This window comes from Kogia breviceps, chromosome 5 (genome assembly GCF_026419965.1).
Source record: "Kogia breviceps isolate mKogBre1 chromosome 5, mKogBre1 haplotype 1, whole genome shotgun sequence".
In the NCBI taxonomy this organism is placed as follows: Eukaryota; Metazoa; Chordata; class Mammalia; order Artiodactyla; family Physeteridae; genus Kogia; species Kogia breviceps.
Genome location: NC_081314.1, coordinates 111,469,665 through 111,486,923, shown reverse-complemented (window position 1 = coordinate 111,486,923; position 17,259 = coordinate 111,469,665). Strand labels below are relative to the sequence as shown.

The 17,259-nt window shown below is 33.0% G+C and overlaps 1 protein-coding gene across 2 annotated transcripts in view; it reads left to right on the top strand.

The window, feature by feature from the left end:
- The window catches only part of CADM2 (cell adhesion molecule 2), a 1,088,281-nt gene extending 1,071,229 nt beyond the window's left edge, over positions 1 to 17,052 (top strand). For both annotated transcript variants that reach the window (XM_067034883.1, XM_059063961.2), the window contains 2 exons: positions 15,196 to 15,321; positions 16,194 to 17,052. In XM_067034883.1, the coding sequence (XP_066890984.1) occupies positions 15,196 to 15,321; positions 16,194 to 16,312 (245 nt within the window). In that variant the 3' untranslated portion in view covers positions 16,313 to 17,052. The remainder of the gene's footprint in view (positions 1 to 15,195; positions 15,322 to 16,193) is intronic.
- The last annotated feature ends 207 nt before the right edge of the window (positions 17,053 to 17,259 follow it).

The window sequence follows — 17,259 nt, the reverse complement described above, 5'->3', positions numbered from 1 at the left end:
CTTGAGAAAATAACCTAGTTCTTTGTTGTTTTCTTAATGTGTTATCTTGCAAGGCAGCTTGAACTCTTGGTGAATGACAGATTCTAGTAAAGAATGCAGAAAAAGTGATATTTTATGGAGGTAAGAGAAAGGGGCAAGAGGGAATGAAACAACACCTCCATTTATTATAGAAACAGAAACAATTATGCTAAATTTGGAAGAATGATTATGACTACATTAGGTTTCTAGTCACATTAGAATATGACTTATCTTAGGTTATATATTTAATGATATTTATGAGGGACTTAATCTCTTCCTCTAAATTGCATGTGTATTGCTTAAGTAGAGGAAAGATGTAAGTCTCTGTCATTAAAATTCTAAGACATTCTTAGGTATTAGGTACTACTTTGAAAACACTTTAGTAACCTATTCTTATGACCATAAGACATAATTTAGAATATAGAATACAGATATTTTAATGTCACCATTTAAATTTTTCATCAGTTTCGTTTAAATGACCTTAATGAATGCATCTCAGAGTTTTCAGTTAGGTCTTTTCATTTGTATGCCTGGACTACAAAGTGCTGTGTAATAATTGTTAAAATGAATAATTACATTTTATGCATAACAGGAATTTAGGCCCAGTGCTTTTTAACAATGATGTAGGACAAAATTTTACATACAATCATACTTCATATTAACTTGTAAGGGCAGAATTATTTTATAGGCATATCTGCTACTCATTAATATTTAAGTCAATTTTCTCTAAAGAATTTGTTACAGGTTTAGTTAGTTGCATTTTGCATACTTATTTCTTAAAATAAAAAAACCACAGTCCATTAATTCATAAAATATGCAAATGTCATATATGCTTAAACTGAAAACATTATCATAACTTAAGCTTGCTATGTTTTGTATAAATCTTCTTTTCATTCATTTTGGGAACAATGGAGCTTATTTCATACTCATAAAAAAACATGAAAACAACTATTTCTGTCATTATATCAGTGTCCAGATCTGCAGGCTAACAATCTGATTATCAAATTATTAATGATGGTGAGGATATAGCAACTCCTGACAGGTATTAAATATATAAATTATGTACAATGGAACCAGTTCTCTGAGAGTTATCTACACTGAGGTTTTACAGTAATATTTTTCTTAGAATTCATGTTGGAAGAAATTACTAAATTTAATATAGCCTTCTTGCAAAGTTCTTCCTATGTTGGGGTAAGTAAATCTACTCAACAGATCTAAGAATAATAAGTGACATTCTGAATTGCTTTCTATAATATAGCATTTGAGATATCTGAGTGCATTTTTTACTATAACTCACCAATTAAGTTAAGAGACTGAATTTTTCTTCTAAGTCAATAATTTAAACTCTAAACACATTTTTCTACACTATCTTTTGGGTTTAAGTAGATCTATTTGTGATCTTGCCAAATCTAGCCACCATTTACAACTTTGGTTATTTTGGAAAATAAACTCTGTATTATGGGGTGAGGAGGAAACTCAGTGATGCTTGGTCTTTGACACTTCTCTTCCAGTTTCCTCATGCAGTGATCTCAGAAGAGAACACAACACAGAGCAAAGAATCTCGAGAAAGGAATCCCTTTGAAACATGGGAAAGTTGTTCACAACAGCATTTCTGTTTAGGCATCCATAAGTCAGGCAGCTAATTTTCAATACATATTAGTCATGATATATCCTCTTAATAGCACTTCTCCTCCTGTGAAAATACTTTCATACCAGTCTAATTCAGCTTGCCTTAGGTTCTGTTTTCAGTTTGGAGCTTGATACCTAAGTTATAATGAAAAAAGCATTTATTAAACATTTACTGTAAAATCTACTAAATTTGGTATAAGACTAGTAACTATGTGGTAAGATTGACTCATGGATAAAATTAGTTAATATTTATTTAATAAATTTAATAATGCTTTTAATAAATATTAATGAGGTATTGTATGTGTTGTATGTGACCTTTGTATGTGTTACCTCATATGATTCACACAAAAGTTCTGTGTGACTCATATTACTATTATCCTGTGTTATATATGTTATACATAAAGCAGAGAGAGGTTTAATAACATATTGGTCACACAACTAGTGTATAAAGGACCAATAAGGGAAAAATATGAGAGGTTTACTTTCTACTTGAACATGACTTCCTATATTAAAAAAATAAGGTAAGATTCCAGTAAGCTTAAGATTTTAATATTTAAAATATGCACAAGCCTTTCCCAATGGTATGTGATGGTCTCTCCTAAATGGTGAATATAGAGGACATGTACATCATATTTTTCTAAATATATTCATTATTGTAACTGGGGAACTGGTTCAATGACTATTCATAGTAGTTTTTAAAACTTATATGAATTCAGTCAATATGACTATTATAATTATCACCAGAATAATCAATTCAAAAACAATAACACAAGGCATTTTGACAGAATTGACTATTGATATTGATAGTACACACTTTAGAGCTGACTGGTTTAGAAGGGAAATTCTTTAGCAGCAATGGTATTATGTTTCTAGTGTATTAGCTCATAAAAAAATAAACATGTTTAATCCTTCCCCACCATTTTAAATGTTTATTCTTCCATCCCAATTATTCATGCATATGGATAGACATCATAAACAATTAATTGGTATAGAGTAAACTTTTTAGAATAATGTTGAGCATTATATTCCCACTGTCAAACATTTATTCTTTATATTTTCTAAGTATTTGAAAAGTAAATCTTACATGTTAGTGTTGTTTCCTCTGGAAGCATATTTAATGTAATTATTATCAGGTCAGCTGCCTTTTTTTTTTTCCCAGTTTAGTTTAAGAAGATATGTGCTTTAGTCAGGATTTTACTCTTCTGCAGAAATCATTGTGTATAATTTATTTAACCTCTAGTCTGCTTAAAAATACTTTAATTCATCCTCTTAAATTTACAGAGTACATTACCAAAATAGACATATGGAAATGTCATATACTAGTCATTTGTCTTCCTTCTTAACGGTTGCTCCCATTTATTTATTTTTTGTGTGTAGGCTGAGACCAGTGATGTGCAAAGAGTTAGGTATTGTTGACATTGATGGCAGAACAGTTGCAAGTTAGAAAGGTATAGGCAACAGAATAAAAAATAGCAGCTTTTACAGATCACATAAATATAAAAGAAATTGGACACGTAGAATGAATTCGAGTATATTTTTTCCTGAAAAAAACCAACATAAAACTACAGAATACGAGGTTTTTTTTAAACAATCTCTAACCTTATAAAACTATTATTTTCCTCACATCCTATTTACTGAGCACCTATTAGAAATGACATATATGCACAGATTCCATATTAACTGATTTTAATATTTTAATAACTTTGAGGTAGGCAGAGCACATATATATACTTATTTATAGATGTAAAAACTGAAACTTTTAGGTCAAAAGTATAGTTCTGAGTCTCATACTATTTCAGATCTTCTCTGATCTTAAGAGAAACTACTGTTTAATGCAGGTAAGTTACACTGTGTGTCACATGCCTGATGGATAATATAGCAGACTTTTCCAAGGAGCAAATAACCCCATGTATACCCCCAAACTTACGTTATTCTCACTTTGATGACTTAAATAACCTTAAAAACCATTCCTCTCCTTCACCTCCCTCATGTTCTCACACAGGTAATCTTCTGGCAAGTTCTCTCCCCTTTTGGGTATCAGTGCTAAAAGAAGTGAAGCATTTTGTGAAAGGCCCTGGTCCTGATAGCTGTATTACTCTGCTGGTTGAGAGTCCTCTCTGGATTCTTAAAACTCATCAGAGCTGAAAAATTTCCTCATTTGAGGTAGTCAAGGTAATACTATACTAGGTTAACAGAGAAAGAAAGATCAATGAAGTGAAGAGATTATGCTAGAACCTACTTTATCCAAAAATATGAACACTTGTGGAGAAAGTTTCTACTTAAATTTTTATTCTCAAGGACAAATGAAGTATCTTATTCAAGAATATATTTTGTTTGGGCTTAGCACATTATTAACTATTTATAAATACAAGTTAATAAAGTCAGTTGTTATGTCATTGGGACACCTATAAGTCATAACAAATGATGAGCAGATCTTGAAGGGGTAATTCTCAGAAGAGGAAATCTGTAGTTCAATGCATGAAATTAGTGTAGGCTGTAGCAACACCTCACTTCTGCACATCTGACAGTCACACTTTGCTTGATGAAACATTTTATAAATTGATTATATCTCTAAGCTAAAAAACCTTGAAACGCCAAATTCAAAACGAAGCAAACAAACAAAACGGTTACTTTATAATTATTGTCAAAATCTTTCTGAGTAGGAAGTCTATGTGCTATTAATACATATAAATGTGTGGTGGCATTTGTTGTTTGTATGCTTGGTATGCAAAGAAATTTATGGTACAATAAATACACTATTCAGAGGAAAGGATAAGTGTTAAGCTTGCTGGGATTTTTTCTTATTGAAAACCTATTGTATGATGTAGCATTAATTTAGAACCCTTGGACTGAGTACACATTGTTTATAGTAAAAAAGTATGTGTAAATCACTATACGTACACAAATAACAATATATTTTCATGTTTTCAAACCTTTAGAGATTGGTCGTACGTGTTTTTGTCAGAAACAGTAATTGTACATAAAATTAAAAGATAACAGGTGACCTTTGAGTGAATATGGTGACATTTCTCTCCAGGGACTTTGCCAATGTCATATACTGTCAAAGGACTGTTTATTTTTCTCCATAAATTATGTATAACTATTTCTAATGTTTTACCATAGTGACCCTCTTTCTGAAGCATTACTCTATTTAAAGAGGGGAAAGTAGAATCTTAAGTACATAAAAATATTCCAATTTCATGTTAGAATCAAATTATCCAAAACATTAGGTACAAATCTAGTTGAGTCATTTTTACTTAGCAGTAATTTCTAAAATATTTAGATATTAACAGTATTATTATATTTAAACAAATAATTTAATACCATGAAGGAGTAGCCATCCATTGCTCAGCAGAGCAGACTGGTATCTAAAGAACCCAGTTCTGTCTGGAATTCAGTATAAGAATTGAATATTATCCATTCACTCACTCAATTTGCTTGGTTCTAAGAACTGTGTAAAAGTGCTGTTCCAACTATATTACAAGTGTAAGACACAACTTTCATCTTCCAGAAGACATATCTTTGGGAGAAGATAAAACTAAGGCAAGTGAATTAATTCAAGAGAAAAAACTTCTGAATGAAATAATTCATGGTTGATTGACATGGAGAGACTGCTCACTGTTATTTGGGTTTCGCATACCCAGAGAGAAGGAAGAATGTCTTACTGGATGAAGAAACAGCACCAGCAGGGAGGTCATTTAGCATGGAGGGGCATTGACTTCTTCTTCATGACAGAAGAAAAGAGAATACAATTGTGTGAAAAGATAAAACGCTAGAAAAAATTACCGCAACAAATTCTTGTTCTCAAAATAGGAATCATCTGACACATCTTTAAAACTGATTTTCATGATTATTTTTAAAGCTTTTCAAAAACGAATCCCAAAAGTTGCTTAGGCAAGCTGTTCTAGAGTTTATCAATCTTTTTAATAGTAATAACTTTGATTTTTTAAGTCAACACTTTATATGCATTGAATAAAATAAGCCATTTGTAATACAGAAACTAGCATAGATTACTCAATAAATTCTCTCATTTAATCCTCACCCATCGTCAGACTCCCACAAGATTCATTTGATCCCATCTCATGTTATGCAAATCTTCTGCTATTCATATCCCCCCCATCTTTCAAATATTCAGACACTTAGAATGCTTCACCATTGTTATTACATAGAGTAAAAGTCCTAAAGGAGTCTTTCTAAAAATTGAAAAAGAAAACCTATATCTTTCTACATAGAAGTTTTTACTTTCCCACTTCTTTTCCCTCATATAACTAACATTTAGATAGTGCTTACATTACAGTGTGTCAGACATTCTTCTAAGCCCTTTATTTACGGTAGCACATTTAGTCTTTGACAATCCTGGAAAATAAGAAGTATTCACATTCTAAAGATGAGACGGTTAAGAAACTTGCCCAGAGTCAACCTGATACTAGTAAGTTGTTTAAGGTTTAGTATAAACAATTTGTAAGTCCAGGATTTTGTGAGCAATTTCTTCTACTTGAAAAACTTTCACTGACTTCTGTGCTTCATTCTACCACTTTCCTTCTATTTATGTACAACATAATACAACATAGTTTCACCCTAATACTGATTTCATCTGATGTTCATGACATCATTCACTGCATCTTAACCACTGTGAAACACTGGTGTGTGAGCAGAGAGAGGGCAAGGGTTTGCAGTGTAACTCACTGCAGCAGCTATACAACACACAACTCAATTGCAGGTAACTCATGTAAAGGAATTGATCTGTGCAGTCTTGGGTGTTCTGTTTGTATGCAGGCCATTGGCTGGGGATAAGTATGTATTATCCAGACTTCCCCAAATCTATTTTCCATTGCCTTAAATTTTCACATAATTCAAGTGAGATAATACATGAAAAAGATCATACTCTAGTTTCTGTATGTCAGTTCAGGCTATAACAAAAATACCATAGACCAAGTTACTTAAATATCAAAAATTTAGTTTTCACAGTTCTGGAGTCTGGAAGACCAAGATCAGGGTGTCAGCATGGTCAGATTCTGGTAAAAGCTCTCTTCCTGGTTTGCAGAAAGCTGCCTTCAAACCTCCTCAAAATGGCAGATAGAGAGATTGAGAGAGAGAGAGAGAGAGAGAGAGAGAGAGAGAGAGAGAGGGAGAAGAATCTAGCTCTCTGGTATCTTTTCTTATAAGGGCACTAATCTCATCATGAGGGCCCCCACCATCATGACCTCATTTAAACCTAGCTTTCTCCCAAAGGCCCCCATCTCCAAATACCATCACATTTGGGCTTAGAGCTTCAACATATGAATTTTGATGGGGACAGAACTCAGTCCAGAGCAGTTTCTTACTGCTTTTCTTTTTCTTTTAAAAAAAGAAAATCCTATTTCAAAAGTCTTAAATATCCTAAATTAGTACATTCCCAGTAAAGAGATAGGAACTTAACTAGAATTGCTAAATATCACTTGATTGTGATGCAGAATAACTTTTAGGAAGACTAAACTTGAAAAACTATGTATGCTCTCTAAAGGTGATACTCCCAGTTTTACACTTATTTTTGTGAGTTTAATTTCATAATTTTTGAAACATTGCTAAACTGAAATTTCTCCACAAGTTTTAAATCACTTCTAAAATATATATATGTATTAATATAAACTCCAGATTGAATGCAGAATATAAGTGGCTTTATTGTTTAAGTGTCTGTTATCATACACTCCAGTATTATATTTTGTTTAAATTTATTCTACTCTGCTCTTGATTATTTGTCTTGACATTCCATGACTCTGATGGTTGTTACTAGGGAACTACACTTGGTGTCTTTTGCATAAGAAGCACTTGCTTCTCTTCAGTAATTCATCTTTTTCTATTCATTCCAGCTTTTCCAACTCTTCTATTTTTCAATATTAAATTTAATTCTACTCTTGAACTCTGCTATTTAAATTGTTTTGTAGATAGTTTTTATTAGATTTTAGTAAAAAAAAAAGTAAAAATTTCTTAACCTCACAAATAGGTGAATTAACATGTTTGTTATAGTGCACGTCCTTAGAGATTTATCTTTTTAAAAAATTATAATTAATAATCCAAATTTGGCTTTGAAAACATATTTATTTTAATATTTAAGGACATTTTCTTTTAAAAATGGTCTCAGAAACTAATTTTAAAATATTTACATAAAATGATTTTCATTCCAGTTCTTACCATTTTATTAAAATGAGAAATCATATATAATAAAATACTTATTGTAAAATAATTTTAAACTTGGATTAAAAACTGTGCAGTGTTTTTGATTTCTCCCTGCTTTGACCCTAGAAAGTTAGATAGTCTTTCTTTAGAGTTTTCACTTCTCATTTATGGGGACAAAACATGATAGACTAGACACTTGATGGTAGAAATCCCCAGTGATGATTTCAGAGATAGAATTATATAATTTAGTACTTCTCCGTGTTAACATTTTTAAATAAAACTACACTTTAAGGTTATTTTCTACTCTTCTAAATATCAGAAATTACTAATCCTAAATATTTTTATGTAACATGATTTTCTCTTCAGAGTCCTTTATTGAAAGTCCAGTAACCCTAACTGAAAAATGTTATGCTCAGAAAGCCTTTTTTTGTTTGTTTCTTTGTTTTTTCTTGGCTGCACTGCGCGATTTGTGGGATCGTAGTTCCCCAACAAGGGATCGAAACCTGCAGTGGAAGCGTGGAGTCCTAAGTATTGGACTGCCAGGGAATTCCCCCTCAGAAAGCTTTAATTCCACAATATTCATGTTTTATGCATTGTCAAGTAGAAAAGATTTCTAATATATTGCCAAATCTATTGGAATTTACTCACTCCCATGTTAACAGGCTAACTCCAGCAAGTCTTGGGCTAATGCTTGATGGTGAATAATGGCCTTTAAAGACACATGGTGTATTTATCTGAATGATAATGCAGACTCAGCCATATGTAGAGAAACTTCAGAATGCTGCACTTCATTTTTTTTTTTTTTAGCTTTTTTTTTAACATCTTTATTGGAGTATAATTGCTTTACAATGGTGTGTAAGTTTCTGCTTTATAACAAAGTGAATCAGCTATACATATACATATATCCCCATATCTCTTCCCTCTTGCATCTCCCTCCCTCCCACGCTCCCTATCCCACCCCTCTAGGTGGTCACAAAGCACAGAGGTGATCTCCCTGTGCTAGCAGCTGCTTCCCACTAGCTATCTATTTTACATTTGGTAGTGTATATATGTACATGCCACTCTCTCACTTTGTCCCAGTTTACCCTTCCCCCTCCCCGTGAAAAACAAGTACCATATGCTAACTCATATATATGGAATGCACTTCATCTTTTTATTGCTATGACAGTAGGAGAGGGATGAGAGAAAGGGTGTATGAGTGATTCCCACTGGGACTTAGCCATTTAAATTATGTATAATATTATCTCTTCATTGTTCAAGTGATCCTTATCTGATCCTCAATCCCAGTCACATGTTTTAGATTCTAAGAATAGAAATTAATTAAGGACAGATTTTAGTTCTAAAAGTTATGGGGGGAAAATAAAATGCATAACCAAAAATGTTAGTTTAAAAAAAATAAAGGGGGCTTCCCTGGTGGCGCAGTGCTTGAGAGTCTGCCTGCCGATTCAGGGGATACGGGTTCGTGTCCCGGTCTGGGAGGATCCCACATGCTGCGGAGCGGCTGGGCCCGTGAGCCATGGCCGCTGGGCCTGCGTGTCTGGAGCCTGTGCTCCGCAACGGGAGAGGCCACAGCAGTGAGAGGCCCGCGTACCGAAAAAAAAAAAAAAAAAAAAAAAAAAAAAAAAACCATTTACAAGTAGACATGCAAAGGAGCATCCTCTATAATCATATTATCTTTGAAATCTTAAAAATCCTAGGACTATATGTTGACTTATTTTTTTGATGAGATGAAAGCTAAAGGTTGAAATCTTTCCTTTATAAATTATAAAAGTATATGCAGAACATTCATGTCTAGGGTCAAATAGATATAAATGTTATGGATTGCTTTCTCTGAAAGTAGTATTTATATATATAAATGCATTTGAAAGCAGTGAAAATATATTCAATAATTAACATGATAAATTTAATTTATCTAAAATTCTAACAGATCAATTTGTCTTTGTATAAATTGTACAAAAAAGGGGGATGGACTGCATATTACCTGAGACTCTACTATGAAAGTGAAGATTTTAGGCAAAGTATACAAAATCAATGAAATCTTTCACCAAGAGTGATCTACATCTCAAGTGTCTTTCTCCAGTCCATCCACTATGCACAGATATCCTATGATTCATATATCAGTTACAAAAATAGTTTCTGTAGCTGCATTGGTCTGCAGCATTACAACTGAGCAGGAATGAACACCAGCCTCAGAAAAGAGAATCTGTCTTCAAAACATCTCAACATTAAGAATGAAAATAAAAGAAAATGTAAGGATGTATAAAGAGAATTTAAAATTCAATTTTCATCCAATGAAAATAATTTGCAATAAAAGAATAGAAATAATATATGCTCACCAAGAAAAACCATTTTTTCCAGATATTTAAATGGAATTATTATACTAAAATGAGGAAAATATTATCAAACTATCACTTTTTATTGTCAATCATATAAAACTGTTTGAAATATCTACTAAGTAAGAACAGAGTGGGATTAAACAGAGAGTGCAGCTAAGCCAAAGTCACAAACAGTAACAAAACCCTTTAGGAAGAAATAAAAAGGAAAATCTATGATAGAAAATCAGATCATCTAAACGGATGATAAACTTGGGAAATATAGGGCTTCCCTGGTGGCGCAGTGGTTGAGAATCCGCCTGCCGATGCAGGGGACACGGGTTCGTGCCCTGGTCCGGGAAGATCCCATATGCCGCGGAGCAACTAAGCCCGTGAGCCATGGCCGCTAGGCCTGCGCGTCCGGAGCCTGTGCTCCGCAACGGGAGAGGCCACAACAGTGAGAGGCCCGCATACCGCAAAAAAAAAAAAAAAACTTGGGAAATATAACTAAAACAAAATGTAATTTAGTAAAATGATTATAAAAATAGGAAAGAAAGAATGACATATATGCAACATAAAATATGGAGTTGCTACCAGTGCATAATTGGAATTTCCGAGAAAGAAAATGGAAAGAACAGCTGTTAATCAAAAGTAGAGTAGAAAAAAAGATTTCTTAAGCCAAAAAACAAACGAACTTAATCTGAATTTAATAAAAAAGTAGGTTTGCAAATGAAGTCAAATTCTGACTAGAGACAAACTACAAAATATATTCAGCTAAAATATCAAAATATAATGGAGGAATAAAACAAATATTCTGATAGCAATCATGCAGAAAATTCAGGTCATTTAGAAAATTGAATGATTTCAGATTTATCTTGGAGTAGAAGGAGGCAAAACAAATCCAAATGATTTCAGATTTATTTGGTAGGAAAGGAAGGCAAAACAAATTGTCAAAACACTGACAAATTGTCTTGTATTACTATTAATTCAAAAAGATAAAAACCCGGAATTCTTTAGCCAGTTGAGTGCTTATTCACAATAAAATAATACTCAGATATTCAAGGTTCAAGGATGTTGTTATCATGAAATTTTCTTTTGACAAGATGTGTGCTTCATATGATCAAGGGGTGATGATATGAATATCTTTATTATCTAATTTTAGATAAGGAGAATCTGTAAAAGGAACTGTAGATATTGAGATGAGTAAAGAGACCAAACAATGTCAAAAGGAGGATGGTGGCTAGTCCATTTAAATTTTTGATGCATTTCTGAGATCATCAGAATCAGGACAAAATTGTCGTTATTATTCACAAAGCAGTAGAAAAAAAATATAAAACTACAGAAGTTTGACGGTCAGGAAATAAAAATGAAAAATATGATCTTGACAAGTACTAGATATAATGCTTTATAAAATAGAGTGCAAAGTATGAATGGAATAAAGAAAAAGGAGTCATAAAGTTTAATGAAAAAGTAAAAATATTTTAAAATATTTAAATGTTTTAAAATATTAAATATTAAAATATTATTTTAATGGGAAATAGCATTAATGAAAATATGTAGGTCCTATATCAGAAAACTACACAATTTACTAAAAGATACTAAAGATTTAAATAATTGAAGTGTCATACCGTTATCCTGGAAAATGCACTATATAAAAGAAAGCTATCTGTAAATTAATACAATTCCAATAAGCAATCTGTGGTATTTTTGTTTCTTGCAAAAATAGTCTGAACCTGATGTAAGACTTCTCTGCCAATGCAGTAAAATGATTTTTAAAACTAAAATATTAGCCTAGGATTGCATATATAGACCCCTCACATGGAATAGACTAGAATATACAGAAACACATAAAATGGGTAGACATTTAATTTATGGTAAGTGACAAAAATATTGATGAAAGAAACAATGTGGGAGACAACGGTCTGTCACAGAAGAATTAAAGTCATATTTTACGCTTTAGCCTCAAATCATAGACCAAAATACATTTTAGATAGATTAAAATAAAATAATAAAAGTGTTAGATGACAACAGAAATCTATATGTGTATAATCTTATGATGGCAAATGCATTTCAAATCATGGTCCACAAGTCAGACATCATAACACAAAACTTTGATAGATTTGATTACATAAAATAGTAAGACTTATCTATGGCTGAAAAAGACCAGAAATGAAGGATATATAAAAAGAAATTGCTAAACATGTTCGTCTTTTTATGGAGAGAGCTGTTAAAGCAGAAATTTTGAATGGAAAAATGGTCAGGCTGAGTAAATATGCATTCCAAAATTAATGCATTAATATGGGAAATAATATTTAGACACATGTATATTAACTTATAATTTACTAACACAAAATATTTAACACTTTTCAATATTAGATTGACAGTTTTTCTTTTAATTATAGTATCTGTTGGTAATAATATATGGGAACTCAGGTGCAGTTGGTGGAGGATGAATTTGTACAGTGCAATATAATTTGGCAATGTTTATCAAAAGTATTTTTTAAATGTTTGTATCCTCTGATCCAGCAATACTACTTCTCAGAATTTACCTTCAGGAAATGACAGATACAGACGTACAAACAAGAGTGATCTTTCAGCTCCCCAAAAGAGTGCTCAGTTCTGAGAGATAATCAGCAAATAAAATGGATATAATTTAGGACTCTCTGTATTTGGGAACTTGAGCAGGAGGTGGAATTTGAAACTGATTCTAAATTATCTAAGCTAGGAATAGGAATAGGGAATTCAGAGGCATGGCAGATTTATTTTTTGCTCCTTTTTTTTTTTTTTTTTTTTGAGATTTAAAGCCAATGCCAGACATTAAGGGAAATACAAGAAATATATAATAGAAAACTAATTTAATAATAGCTGCTGTAACAGATTTACTTTTTTTTAATGCTCAGTGTTTTGAAAATAAAGCTCTTTTTTTCCCCCTCAAGCAATTTGGCGATGCATATATTCTTAGTTTGGCAATAATTTTCTTCCAGGCAGAGAGTCAGTGACCTGTTCTTGTGGTTCTCTTGTTTTCAACTTGCATCTCCTGAGATCACCCGGGAAGTTTACATGTGGGTGGCATTTAATTGGCTGGGCTTTCCTTCAGTTGTCTAGAACACAAATCACATGGTTAACATTCAACTGCCAGTGAAGCTGGTAAATGTCTAGCTCTGTTCACTGAAAGAATAGGAAACACATTTGTTATCAGCTAGAAATCTCTGCCCCAATATAGCCTTCTGATCACCAAATATTTTTACACCTTCATTTTCTCCCATCAACCATTGCTAAACCCTGTCCAAAGAGATAACCTCAAGCCCCATCAAGCCACTGTATCCAACTCAAAGACCAAGATCCTCAAATATGCACAGTTCTCTTCATCATCTCTGGATATGTTAGTCCAGGGACAAATGAACCAGAATGCAAGTTTTAATGTTCTTCTCCATCCCATACACAAAAACACAATGATAGAACAGATTCAGGAAAAGCACTCCTTTAAATAAAGGCTCTCTTTTGGAAATAGAGGAAAAATGGGAAACACTTGAGTAGTCACTGATCCATAATAATTATGAAAATATGCCAGAGTGGCATGAAAAGTTCCCTCTGCCTTGGCAATAGTTATAGTTCTATGAAAAAACTAGATTCTCTTCTGTTCATTCTTTTTTGCTTCTTCTAATTCTACCTTACAGGAAGTTCAACCTTGTCAGTCATACTCTGTGGCCACATCAGAAGTGGGTGTTTGGTAATATGCCCTCTATGGGGACTACACAGCTTTTATAGGCCACTTCTTGCTTTCACCAAGTTTGGGAGTCCAGAGGTTGTTTGATGTTTCAATTGTCAGACTTTTCTTTCTTTTTCTTTTCTTTTCTAACTAGGTATATGATTCTTTGGCACAATGGTTCCATTAAAAACACAGTAGACTCCTAATCTATTTGTCAGATTCTTGTGCCTGTAACCACACTTTAAGACTTTCTGAAAGTGGAATTGCCATGCCTAATTTATTTCTTTACTTTCTCTCTCTAAATCTCTCTTGTAGGCTATAAGCAGCTCCCATGAAGTTATGCACACAACGGACTTTGGAAGATAGGCAGTACACTTAACCTGACTTTTGCTGTAGGGCTGAGCCTTAGTACGTTTTATTCTTCAGAACCTCAGTTTCATCTCTCTTTGTGCAACTTTTATAAATAGTTGATTTTCCAAACTTTTGAGTACTCAAAATGTGGGGCTTTCTTTGACCTTTTGATTTCTGCTTGAAAACTGGCCATCCTCTACTGGTCTCAGCTCTTTCCTATAATATCTTACTAAAGGCAGAATGTAAAAGTATATTATTAATGTAATCTTTCCAACCACTTCCTTTAAAGTTACAAGTGCAACAGGCACTTCATCCTCAATATTGAGTATTCATCTTCCTCCTTCTATCAATAACACAACACAGTTTGTAAACCCCCTTCTCCTTGAAGTATGATCTTCCCTTTGATCAACTAATGTGTACTCTCCAGGATCTCTTCCTACCCCACTTTTCCCTCCTTCTCAGTCTGCTCTGCTGGATGCACTTCTTTCAGACTTTAAATATGGGAGCTTTTCAGGTTTCAATTTTCAGACTTCTTCTCTCTATCTAGACTCTCTCCCTTGGGGAGTTCATCAATTTCCTTAGCTTTAAATAATATTTATATAATGGTAAATACCATTATAATCTCTAACCCCAGCATTTCCTATGACATAATTGCATTTTTTAAATGGTGTAGTTGTATTTGTCATATTAAAAATACACACATATTTTCAGGTGGAGAAGAGGAGAAAGAAAAGGCATGTAACTATACAAAATCATATATGTGTATTTGTTTATCCTGTTTCTCCCTTAAAATGTAAACTCAGTGGCAACAGTAATTTATATGTCAAATGTTATATTCTCCAACATTTTGTACATTATAGGCACATAATAAATATTTGTTGACTAGATGATTGGTGTAATACACATTAATAAAATTTTATTTTAATGTGCTAGTTTTCAACATAACTCATTCTAATGCAGATATGTACTCTATGTCTAAATAACACACTAACTAGGACAATATTTTTCTCTGTTTTCTAGATCCCAATGCTCTGGCTGGCCAGACTGGCCCTGATCATGCTCTTATAGGAGGAATTGTGGCTGTAGTTGTATTTGTCACTCTGTGTTCTATATTTTTGCTTGGACGGTATCTGGCAAGACATAAAGGTAGGTTATATTTAATAAAGCATTCTTACATTTGGCAAAAAATATTCTAAAGACTAGCTTCATCATGAAATATTATGTGAGTGCATGCGTGAGTGCATGCGTGCGTGCGTGCGTGCGTGTGTGTGTGTGTGTGTGTGTGAGAGAGAGAGAGAGAGAGAGAGAGATGGGGTAAAATAGAGAGATCTAAATACTAAGTTATTTCAGAGAATTCTTGATTATTTTATTCAACGTTAAAGCTGGATTGGCTATCAAAATAATACTTAGCCAGTAGCCAAAAGTCACAGGGTAAATCATTGGCTCAGAAAAAAAAAAAAAAAAAAAAAAATGGAAGCAAGTTTGTAATTTATCTCTAGGACTGAAATTCAACTCTAACATTAATCATTTGGTAATGTTTCTATTTGTAAGCTTATGGACACACACGTGGCCATATTAGTGAGGAAAATATGTAATTTTTCACAATGGGCTAGGTAGCAAACTATTGATATAATCTACTTTTAAATGGAGTTACCAAAATAAATGGTGACACGTTTGATGTGATCATTATCAACATCTTAACAAAGGGCCCTGATTGCTACAGCTGCATGGATCACATGGTCTGAAGCCATCATTAAAGAAATCAAAGTACTCATTACCCATTCCAGTTTGGCTGTTGCCTCTAGTTAACCTGACCACAGCTTCATCTACAACATATACTAGAAAACTGAAAGAAAGTGTGCAACTTTAGAAGGGTGAGTTGTGTGGTTTCTTACGCCTCAGAATATGTTTCAACATATAAGAAATCTGGCATAAGTTTCTTCCTAAAAGAATGTAGCTTTAATACCGGCTATTTTACCAGTCTGACAGAACTAACATTTTTCTTCCACTACCCACAGGAACATATTTAACAAATGAAGCTAAAGGAGCTGAAGATGCACCAGATGCTGACACAGCCATTATCAATGCTGAGGGCAGCCAAGTCAATGCTGAAGAGAAAAAAGAATATTTCATTTAAGATCCAGGCCGAGATTCTGAATTTTACTTACCAGGCTGGCTGCTGGAGAAAACTGGCTATCATCTTTCAGAATTCATTTCTATCATCTTCTGCTACCTTTATTAACTTCCATACCGTACTGCTATCAGTAGCCAGTGTATACCAACAATCAGCTGTTGAAAGCATCATTCTTTAATTACTGTACCATCCATAATGCAGGACATTTCTTACTGCCTAAATTCCACACCATTGCTCTTTTAACATACAGTGCTTGAATATACAGCCTTAACAATGTTAATCATCTCCTTGGATCATGATATTGAATTGTTTTTATACATTGAAAAAAATGTATGCAGAGGTTTTTTTCCCCTCATTTTTTTGTCCCCTTTAAATCAAAGACCTTGTCAGTTTACCATTGGACAGCTTTCACAAGTAACAGGATTAAGTAAATACCTAATGTGCTTAAGTTCAATCGGATGTTAGAGGTTTATGATGTTTTCTACATGTCTATATTCAAAGACATGTTTTAGAAGCATATGCCCTAAAAAACAAAAACTGAAAAAAAACTACTGTAGCATAGATTCTGGAATGTTTGAGATTGTACTGGTAAAGCTGTATCAATTCACTATTTAAAAATTTAGTATTTGATACAGGAGCCATGTATATGGATTGCAGTCAGGACATGCTATCTTATATAATTATATAGATCTTACCATTAGGTTATTTTAGCTTCATATACCAATAAATTGTTACAAACATTTTACCGTTTTGGGAATCACAAAGATTTCATTCATTTCTCTAATTTGATTCTGTAATTTATTTGCTCCACAAAGACTCACCTGCCTAAACAAAATTGAAATATCCATAGGGCACAATTTTGAGACATTTTAGTATCTGTATATAGTGCATATAATAAATCCAATTAAACATTATTTGATACATATTTAACTTTTTTGGCTGTAGGTAAT